At 56.6% G+C, this 10,726-nt stretch overlaps 2 protein-coding genes across 2 annotated transcripts in view; both read left to right on the top strand.

Annotated features, from left to right (window-relative positions):
• The window catches only part of NLGN2 (neuroligin 2), a gene marked incomplete at its 5' end in the record, with an annotated part of 8,415 nt that extends 4,109 nt beyond the window's left edge, over positions 1-4,306 (top strand). The window contains 5 exons of the mRNA XM_024731389.1: positions 336-386; positions 2,517-2,666; positions 2,840-3,025; positions 3,148-3,340; positions 3,706-4,306. Coding sequence (XP_024587157.1) covers positions 336-386; positions 2,517-2,666; positions 2,840-3,025; positions 3,148-3,340; positions 3,706-4,306 — 1,181 coding nt within the window. The remainder of the gene's footprint in view (positions 1-335; positions 387-2,516; positions 2,667-2,839; positions 3,026-3,147; positions 3,341-3,705) is intronic.
• Positions 4,307-7,854: 3,548 nt separating this feature from the next.
• Positions 7,855-9,080, top strand: LOC112390403 (spermatid maturation protein 1-like). The gene is given in 3 exon segments (XM_024731333.1): positions 7,855-8,004; positions 8,099-8,156; positions 8,356-9,080. Coding segments are annotated over 3 exon segments (933 nt in total).
• The last annotated feature ends 1,646 nt before the right edge of the window (positions 9,081-10,726 follow it).

Raw genomic sequence — 10,726 nt, 5'->3', positions numbered from 1 at the left:
AACTTGGACAAGCCAAATCCTTTCCAGCCAAATCAATATGTCTTAAGACAGGCCTCAGCCCACGCAGGCACCCCACCCCCCCAAAACCAGACTTTTCTTTGGGGCATGACTTTTTCCGGGGAGGGGAACAAAATTTGGGTTGTAGAAACGTTTTTCTCTTTTCTTGGTTTCTTTTTCTTGAAAACAAATTTTGCTTTTTTCGGCTTATTTTTTCTGCCCCTCACCCTCCCCTTTTCTGCTTTCTCTCCTCCCCTCCCCATCCACCACCTCCCCTCGACCCCCATCTTTCCCCACAAAATTGTCCTTTTTTCTCTGTTTTGTGTTCCCGGTCTTAGGTCCGCTCACAAAAAAACGTGACGAGGCGACGCTCAATCCGCCAGACACAGGTAGATTTAAAAATCCCGCTGCTGCATGTGGTTGCTGATAAGAGGACGTTCTCGGCCCTGCCCCTAACTAATGCCCTCACAGCCCTCAAGGCCCCTCAGTCGTTTTCCCAACTAAAAACGAAAAAGAAAAGAAAAGAAAAATTTGTAATAATTGGAAAAAAGAATTATGAAAACTTCAAACGAAATTTGAACAATGTTGGACCCACTAGAAAACCGGCAAGAAAAGCTTAAACTTGGCGAAAATAAAGTGCAAAAAGAAATTGGAATGTCAGAAAAAAAACAAAAACCAAAAAACAGCAAAGAATTGGATAAAATGTTTAGTTTGACAGACATTTGGACTGTTTTGAAACTTGTGAAATATAACATTTGAAAAAACAATTTTAATTTGGAGCAAAATAACATTTGAAAAAAACAAATTTAAGTTGGCAAATTGATGACACAATCGAAACAGCAGAAACCTGCTACAGTTTCCAAAAAAATAGCCTGTCCGATGCAGAAAACGCACATTTGAAGCAAATTAAAGAATTTGGACATTTTTGAAAACAGGGCCCAATATCTTGAAGTTTCATCACAAAATTTTGAAAAAGTGCAAAGAACTTTTTTCTTTTTTTCTTTTTTTCCAAAAACGGATCTTTTTTGGTTTCTTGGTTTTTTGGGTTTTTTTTCTTTTCTTGTTGAATCTGCCCCGAGAGCTTCTTGTTTTTTGGTTGTTGTTTTTTCTTTCTTTCTTCTTTCTTGATCCTGTTTTTTTGTTGTTGGTTTTGAATTCTTGTCGCCCCAGCCCCCCTTCCTGCTCCTCCCCTTTCTGACTCCCCCTCCCCCCTCGCTGGGAGTGGAGGTGCTGGGTGGGGAGGAGCGGGGAGGAGTGAGGACAGGACCTCGGAGGGAAGGAGACCAGCCTGAACTGTTGGAAGGCCACTGGAGGTTCAGGAACAAAGGGAAGAATAGGATTGGGGGAGGACACAGAGAGGGCACTGCCCACCTAGGAGCTCCTGGCCAAAGTCAGGTGGAAGGAGGTGTCATAGAAGGTCCTAAGAGACAGGAGGCAGGAAGCTGTCTGTGGGGGGATGGAGGGGAGTGTCTCAGTGACCTGTTGGTTGACCTTCTGCCAGGAGGGAAGTTCCTAGCGGCATGAGGGAGGTGGGCAGAGGCACTGGGGACCAGCTGTGCTGGCGTCACCCCAGGCCTGGATCTTATTTGTCCGAATGCCCAGGCTGGTCAGAGATTGCAGGTGTCAAGAAAGAGGAGGGCCTGGAGGCCAGGGGTGACGCCAGCACAGGCACTGTGGCTGCATCGTGGAGGAGCTGCAGGGGCAGGGACCCCAGCAAGCCCTCTCAGACTCCCACCCTCTTCCAGAATTAGTTACCCCGCAGTCCGGTCTGTAGTGCCTCAAGGGGCCTTCTACATATGGGAGTGATCATGGGATCCTTTGGGGACATGGCAAGAGAAGGGTCCAGAGCTCAGGACTTAGGCCAGTTTTTGGGGTCCGAGACTAGAGCTGCACCCTGGCTTCGTTAGGCAGGCTCTTTCCCACCCTGCCGCCTCCTGCCACAGTAATTAGGCTGGGGGTTGCCATGGTAACTGGGGAGGTGACCTAGAAAGGAATTAGGGCGGGGAGGAGACCAAGCCCCCAGGGACCCTAGGGCCTGGCACCCCCTCACCCACAGAACAGGCTACCATGTGGAGCTGAGGCCCACGGCCTGAGTCGAAGGCAACGCCAAGACCCTCCCAGGATCTCTAGCTCCAGTGGCAGCCTTGGGAGCTCGCTCTTCCTAGGAGCAGGAAGGAGATTTGCTGTGTGTGTGTGGGGAGGGGTTCCCCTGGGTCCAGCAGATGCCCTGAGGAGGGCCAGCCCCCAGCCCTGCCTCTGCTAGGCTTCTTGGAAGGTCTGCCAGGCATGGAGAGAAGTGCTGTAGGGCACACCGGCAGGAGGTGGGGAGGGATCTTCTGCCAGGGCTAGCTGAGGGAGGGAGGGGGATCCGGTCTTGCCCCCCAGGGATGGGAGTGACATGTCTCCTGAGCTCAGGGCTGGAACTCAGCAGGCCTGGGAGGTGGGCGGTGCTGCTTCTGGTCTGACTGTGTCCTTGTCCCCCACCCCCCGGCCCACCTACCTGCCCCCTCCCCACGCAGATATCCGGGACTCCGGGAAGAAGCCGGTGATGCTGTTTCTGCATGGCGGCTCCTACATGGAGGGCACCGGGAACATGTTCGATGGCTCTGTCCTGGCCGCCTACGGCAACGTCATTGTAGCCACACTCAACTACCGGCTTGGGGTGCTCGGTGAGGGAGGGCAGACAACTCTAGGGGCTGGAGTCTGGGAGGAGGGCCTGCTGGCAGGGTTCCTCTAAACCCAACAGAAGCAGAATGGCTTCTGGGCTGGACTGAGCTGCCCAGAAAGAGGGCAAGGGTGCTGTGACACCCCCAGGAAGCCCTCCTTCTTCCTCTACCCCCAGGTTTTCTCAGCACTGGGGACCAGGCTGCAAAAGGCAACTACGGGCTCGTGGACCAGATCCAGGCCCTGCGCTGGCTCAGTGAGAACATTGCCCACTTTGGGGGCGACCCCGAGCGCATCACCATCTTCGGATCTGGAGCAGGGGCCTCCTGTGTCAACCTTCTGATCCTCTCCCACCATTCGGAAGGTACCAGCCACCTCCTCAGCCTGTCCCTCCTGTCCCCTTTCTCACACCCCTGACCCCACCAGGTCCCCCTTCTCCTCCCTCAGGCTGTTACAGCCCAGCCTAAAGCCTGCCTGTCCCACCAGGGCTGTTCCAGAAGGCCATCGCCCAGAGTGGCACTGCCATCTCTAGCTGGTCTGTCAACTACCAGCCGCTCAAGTACACGCGGCTGCTGGCGGCCAAGGTGGGCTGTGACCGGGAGGACAGCGCCGAGGCCGTGGAGTGTCTGCGCCGGAAGCCTTCTCGGGAGTTGGTGGACCAGGACGTGCAGCCCGCCCGGTATGGGGGTGGGAGAGTGCCAGGTCCAGGCCTCCATTCTCCTTGCTGGTTCCAAGGAGGTTGAGGGTGAGAGGTGCCCACAGGCCACAAGCATTCCATTTAGCCAGGAGAGGTGGACTTCAAGGCCCTCCCGGGGCCCTGCCTTCTCCCAGAAGCCTTCCCTAGGCGGAGGTGCCTAAAGAGAGCCAGTGTGCACGAGGCTCCATGAAATGCTTGAGGGAGGACTTCCCGAGAGGCCAAGTACCCTGAAGGGCTCAGAAGGTTTTAACTAGGGGAGAGGGGTCTTCTGAGCAGAGGACTCAGCAGGCTGTGAGCTGAGAGGAGGCCGGTGAACAGGTGATGAGACCTTGACCCCTTCTCCCCAGCTACCATATCGCCTTTGGGCCCGTGGTGGACGGTGACGTAGTCCCCGATGACCCTGAGATCCTCATGCAGCAGGGAGAATTCCTCAACTACGACATGCTCATCGGTGTCAACCAGGGAGAGGGCCTCAAGTTCGTGGAGGACTCGGCGGAGAGCGAGGACGGCGTGTCCGCCAGCGCCTTCGACTTCACCGTCTCCAACTTTGTGGACAACCTGTATGGCTACCCGGAGGGCAAGGATGTGCTGCGGGAGACCATCAAGTTTATGTACACGGACTGGGCCGACAGGGACAATGGCGAGATGCGGCGCAAGACCCTGCTGGCGCTCTTTACCGACCACCAGTGGGTGGCACCAGCTGTGGCCACCGCCAAGTTGCACGCTGACTACCAGTCCCCTGTCTACTTTTACACCTTCTACCACCACTGCCAGGCTGAGGGCCGGCCCGAGTGGGCAGATGCAGCGCACGGGGACGAGCTACCCTACGTCTTTGGTGTGCCCATGGTGGGCGCCACCGACCTCTTCCCCTGCAACTTCTCCAAGAATGATGTCATGCTCAGAGCTGTGGTCATGACCTACTGGACCAACTTCGCCAAGACCGGGTGAGGGCCAGAGGGGCTGGGTCAGGCATCTCTGCGGGTCAGGGCACACACCGCCTCCATCCTCAGCCCCTTCTCTCCCTCTCCTTCACACGGCCATCATTCCTCCATCAAGGCACTCTTGCCTTCTCGACTCAGACACCTGCCGGACAGCTCTTCTGTGTGTGTTGAAGACTCAGAAGAGTTGGACAGAGAGGTCCCTGTCTTTTCTGGGGGGCGGGCTCACTTGGTGCCTTTGGCTCCGTGTCTGTCTCTCCTTCCCTCCCTTGCCCACCCAGCTCTCTCCTTCTCCTCCCAGAGCTCGGCCCGCTGTCTGAGTGCTCCCATCTGTGTATCTGAGTGTGTGTGAGGGTTTGTGTCTGTCTGTCTATTGCTGTCTCTGCCTCTCTCTCTTGAAATCTATTGATATCTCTGCTTGCTTTGATCTGGTTACTCTGTACTCGCTGGTTTCCCCCTGGCTGTCTCTCATGTCCTTTTGTGTCTCTGTTTCCATATGTCTCTATCTCATTCAGTTTCAGACTCTGCCTCTGTCATTGGTGGTCTGTCTCTGCCCTCTCTGCCCCTCTGTCCTCATCTCAGACTGTCTCTGGCAGTCTGGCTTCATCCCTATTTGTCTGTCTGTCCGTCCGTCTCTGGCAGTTTCTCTGTCTCTTCGTGTCCGTCTCTGTCTCTCTTCCCGTCTCCCCAGCTCTCTGCCTCTCTGTCCATCTCTCTCCCCATTCCTCCCATAGCACGCCCCCACCCCCGCCTTTCATGGGATTCTCCCGCGCGGAGTGGCCCGTTCTCTTCTCTGGACCCGGGCCTTTGAACAACTAGGGGGGTGTTTTTTCCCCTCCGTCGTCTGGACACCCGTCTTCGGTGTGTGGAGACGTGGAAGTATTTTCCCACGTGGAGGTGTGCTTTCTCACGAGGGGGTGAGAAACCATGTGCAGGGTGAGGTTTTTTTTTGCCGCCCTGGACACATGTTGGCTCCCTCAAAGAATTTCTGTGGGGATTTGTGCCCCCACCTCCTCCCTCCTCCCACCCCCTGGAGACCCTGGAAGTGGTGTGTTCACAAACAGCGACCCTTGGCCACCGGACGACGCAGGGTGGTGCCTGGGAAGTAGCGAGGAAATCACAGCCCCCCTGCCCTGCCCCCAGCCCTCCCGCCCTAGCGAAGCATGTGTATCCCCCGTGGCACAAGTGAGGTGAAGCATGGTCTCCCCCGGGCAGGCCTCGCCTTCCACAGATGACAGACACACATTCCCTGCCGCGGGGAAGTGAGGAGATCCTGTGTCCCCTGGGTCCAGGATGCATTTCTGAGTGGAAACATGTTCTTGCATGTGGATGTACGTTTTCCCATGCAGATGGCCCCTTTCTCTCCAGCACTTCCCTGCATCTTAGGGCCTCAGGCCCAGCACTTAACTTCTCACGAGGGAGACTTGTGAGAAGGACAAGTGAAAGGACTTCAAACTGACAGAAGCTGAGGGGGAGGGACAAACCCTGAGGAGATGAACAGACCCTAAGCTCTGCCCTTCCTTCCCCTAGAGTTCGGGGGGTGGGGGGGCTGCGTGGCACCTGCCACCCACCGAGGCCGTGCATGTTTGACCAAAGCCCGCACCGCGGTCTGAGGGCAGCCCTTCTTCCCTCAGTCCTCAGACCATCTCTCATCCGTGCCAAACTGGTGAGGTGGGTTTGAGGGGCAAAGACCCCCCAAAACGTGCCAAGGATTCCTCAGCCCTGGACCTGGGCAGGTAGGATACAGGAGAGGGGGAGATGGCAGCTAAAGGGGTCCTGCCTGCGTCCCTCTTCTCGCCATGTCTCATCCCTCCCTCTCTGCCCGTTTTCCCTCCCCCCTTCGCCGTCCCCCTCTGAAGACATCCCCTTCCTGGTCTCAAGCCATCTTCTCCCCTCAGCTGCCCACCCCCTCCTTTGACCTGCCCCCTCTCCCCCAGGGCTGAAGGAAAGGAGCAGTGTGGGGGGAGGGGAGGAGAGCAGGGGAGAAAGGCTTCCCCGGACAGGTTGGGGGAGAGAACGGGGTCAGCTGTACTGAGGAACAGATGGAGGGGGCAGTGGGGGACGGCGCTTGGGCAGACACCAGCAGGAAGAATTTGATTTGAAAGGATGTGTGTAAGGTGACTGCCCAAAGAGAAACGGTTTGGGCCTCTGGGGAAAGGAACAATGTCGGGAAGGGTTTCAAGGGACACCAGCCGAGAAGGAGCCAATCCTTGTCTGCTGGCATTTTGTGGGTTCATTGGTGCCAAATTTGAATAGGGGGTGGAGTGCTATCTTCCACTGACCCCCAAATCCCTGGTCTTGGCTCCCCAGAACTTTGCCTCCTGACTGTCCCTTCTGCCCCCACCTCCACCCATGGAAACTTAGTTCTTTTCCCACCCCTTCCCCTGCCTGGTCTAGCTCCTTTCCAAACAGCCCTGCCTTCTAAATGCTAGGGACCTGGGCCCTGAACCCTGTAGACAGATGCCCCCCAAACTGGGGCATGGGAGGGGGGCTGAGGGATCCCATGATTCAGCCACGGACTCCAATGCCCAGCCCCTGTCCCCAGAACAATTCCTTGACAATCCCATGTCCCCACCCCAACCCTTCGCGGCTCTGTACACATTTTTAAACCTGGCAAAAGATGAAGAGAATATTGTAAATATAAAAGTTTAACTGTTGGTTTTGCCTGCTGTTGTGTTGGGAGGTAGGGGTGGGGCTCTAAAGAAACAAACCTTGGAGAAGTGACTCTGCCAGTGAGGGAGAAGGAGGGGGTCCGAGCCCACAGCCCTTTCCAGTGAACAGCTCTGAGGTCAGAGAGAAAGGGGGAGTGGGTGCTGGGGTGAGGTGGTCATTGGTAATGGGGTTGTTCGGGGAGTTAAGATCAGGACCAGTGTCTGTGCAGAGGTCAGAGCCTGGCGTAGAGGACCAGGCAGGGGCTGATGGGGACAGACACCAAACAGGCCAGAGGGCCTATGGGCTGGTGCAGGTGGCTGGCTACAGGAGGGACACGCAAGGTGAAGGGTTTGGCCTCTGCTAAGCCCTGGCCCAGGCTGGAGGGTCAAACACAGGCCCAGGACTCTCCCTCTTGGCACATTTTGAGGGAGAGCCCCACATCACTGTGACCTGCTTACCCCCAGGAGCCTCTGGGACAGGAAGGCGGCCGGTGGTACTTACAGCTCTGAGGTCAGAGAGAAAGGGGGAGTGGGTGCTGGGGTGAGGTGGTCATTGGTAATGGGGTTGTTCGGGGAGTTAAGATCAGGACCAGTGTCTGTGCAGAGGTCAGAGCCTGGCGTAGAGGACCAGGCAGGGGCTGATGGGGACAGACACCAAACAGGCCAGAGGGCCTATGGGCTGGTGCAGGTGGCTGGCTACAGGAGGGACACGCAAGGTGAAGGGTTTGGCCTCTGCTAAGCCCTGGCCCAGGCTGGAGGGTCAAACACAGGCCCAGGACTCTCCCTCTTGGCACATTTTGAGGGAGAGCCCCACATCACTGTGACCTGCTTACCCCCAGGAGCCTCTGGGACAGGAAGGCGGCCGGTGGTACTGTGGGCACAGTAGGTTGGGGGCCTAGGGACCCCCATGGCCATGGCTGAGTGGCCCCGGCCCGGGTGGGCCTTGTGTCACAGCCCCAGCACCAACAACTGCCAGGACCTGGGCAACTCCATCCTGTCGCTGCTGGACCTCATCATCTGCGTTAACATTGGCGTCAATACGGTGACACTGATCAGGGTGGGGCCGGGTGGGAGGGTGCTGGCAGGATGGCTGCGGGGGCAGGCCGGGTGGCGGGGGCCTGCCTGGAGTCACTGTGTCCTCCCCCACCTAGCTCTGGCGCCGACTCCGTGGCTTCTTACACCAAGTGTTTCGTGTTATTTGTGAGAAAGGTAAGTGGAGGATGGGGAGGTTGGGGAATAGGAAAGGCAGAAACCAGGTGTTCTAGCCCTGACCTTAAGCGGGCCCCTTCCTCTCCCGCTCTCCCTGCTCAGACACCGTAACTATGCAGATTCTCTTCCTGCACCCTGCCTCTCCAACCCTGGAGAAGCCAGGCTCCCCACCAGCCTCTCACCTGTCCCCGATCCACAGAAGCTTCTGAGTTATGCTCACCTGGGAAGCAGACCCAGCCCCCGAAGCAGAGCGCCCCTGCAGTCGACCTTCGGTGCACCATGGACCCTGTGAAAATGACCGTGTTCCCCCCACCCACTCGCCACTGTCGCCATCGAGACTCTTCAGCACGCTGCGCCCACCGCCACGTAGCCTGGGCTCCTGACACTGACAGCGATGACGAGAAGACCCCACGTCAGCACACAACAATCTGCTCCCACAACTGGGATTGCCCCAAGGACTGGGAAGGCTTTCAGTCCACCCAGGGGTTCTGGACTCCCTGGGCCCAGGCTGCCGTGGAGCCACCTACCCAGACCATCCGCTTCCAGCAAACTGCAGAGGGAAGGCCGCTCAAAAGAGAGATGCAGTCAGAGCTGGGCCTAGAGGCCTACGCGTACCCTGTGAACCCCCGCCCCACAGCCCTCAGGCCCTGAGCCACAAAGAACGGTTGGGTGGTGCCCCAAGCAGAACAGGAGCAGTGCTCGCCAGCCCAGCCACCCATCCTGGGCCCGGCCCACATCCCAGACATCCCCCAGCGCCACTCCTCAGGGCACGTAGCCTATAATGCCAGAGACGTGAGGGGGCGGCTGCGGGAGCTGACCAGGGAGGTGGAGGCCCTGTCCCACTGTTACCCCCTGGTCTCTGGATCCAGCACGGCTGAGGGGACGGGAAAGGCCTGGGTATACTGTTCCTTGACAGAGAGGTGACTGGAAGAAGAATAAAAAGAAGAGAGGAGGTGGTTTGTGGTGGTGTGGGGGGTGCCAGGGCCCACACAACACCCAGAAGCCTGGTTGCTAAGGAAATGATCTCCCTGGCAACAGGGCCTAGAGAGCCCTGAGGACCCTCATCAACCTCTTGGCCTCACCAGGCCCTGTCCTCAGCCCTTCCGCAGGCCCTTCTTGGTTCCAAGGCTCCCACCTGCCTCTACTCTGTTCTTTAGTGCCCAGGGAAGCCCCCCAAATCCCATTCCAGATCCCCAGGCAGTACTGGCCTCAGTCTCTCAGAGGTCCGCCTCCTACCAGAGCCCTGGTTTAGGCTGTAACTACAGGTGAGGTGTGGTCCCTCTGAAGCCCTGTTTCCTTTGGGGAGGGATGGCTGAGAGTGAGGGTACCCAGGCCCTCACAGTTCCCCAGTCAGAACCCAAAGCTCCTGTATACTCGAGAAGGCTTGGAGCGGAGGATAAAATATTGAGGACACTCTCAAGGGCTGCGTCCACACAGCCCTTGTGACCTCACTCCTCTGATTAGCACTTCCACGTCACAAATGAGGAGACCGAGGCTCAGAGACGCCAAGTGACTTATTCATGGTCACACGGACACCAAGGATCAACTTCGTGGCCTCAGACGCTCCGTCCCCCTGCTCCCACAGGTAGATTCCCACTGCTACTGGCCCGGCAGAGTCTCCTCCCACCTTCCTCAGTTTCCCATGTAAACTCATCAGGAAATTGCATCCACTGGACAGCAGGGAAACCCAGGCCCTACCTACTTCTAGACACTTGGGATCACACACACGCACACAACCTGGGAACAAGGAGCCAGGTCGAAGGGACTAGACCTCACCTTCCATACCAGATGGGTTCCTGGAATATGAGCAGATAGGCCTTTTATGAATCACCCCGCTTCTCTGTTCATTTTCATTTGACTAACGTTATCGATCATCTTAAGCTGATTCCATTAAGTGGGTCTATATTGAGCACCTGCTATGTGTTTGGAGTCTTGATGGAAAATGCCCACTGGCTCTTTCTATTTCTTTCTTTCTTTTTTTCCTTTTTGGCCATGCAGTGTGGTTTGCAGGATCTTAGTGCCCCAACCAGAGATTGAACCGGGGCCCTCATCAATGAAAGCGTGGAGTCCTAATCACTGGACCTCCTGGGAATTCCCTGTTCCTCTATATCTGTTGAGATGTTCATTGTACAAACAAAATGACTTGAGGTTCCCCAGGTACCACTTTCACAGACCCCAGCAATGAACCCGGTTTATAATAGTAGATTCCTTTTGTCATATCACAATTACATCTATTTTGTGCTTTGTGAATTTCATGTGGTTTTCTCAAGACAGCAGCTAACCGTTTTTCAACTGGGAGGGTTGGCTCAGTGGGAGGGCAGTTGGTTAGGAAGGAGAGAAACCATGGTTGGGGGTGGTCTCTGGCAAAGGTGGCAAACCCTTGCTCTGAAGCGAAGGGGCCAGTGGGCTCAGTGACCACCAACACCTAAGGCTGCAACCCCCGGCCGGAAGGGGTGGGTACGGTGGGTACTAGAGGGGTTATGACAGGGAAATGGGCAGGACAAGGAGGGGATGGTGCAGTGGGGCGACCCCAGAGGGGACTCTTACTGTCACTCATCCATCTAGTCACC

This window comes from Neophocaena asiaeorientalis, unplaced genomic scaffold, assembly GCF_003031525.2.
Source record: "Neophocaena asiaeorientalis asiaeorientalis breed wild unplaced genomic scaffold, Neophocaena_asiaeorientalis_V1.1 scaffold1189, whole genome shotgun sequence".
NCBI lineage: Eukaryota > Metazoa > Chordata > Mammalia > Artiodactyla > Phocoenidae > Neophocaena > Neophocaena asiaeorientalis.
The sequence above is the reverse complement of the archived record's forward strand: the minus strand, read 5'-3'. Positions and strand labels throughout refer to the sequence as shown.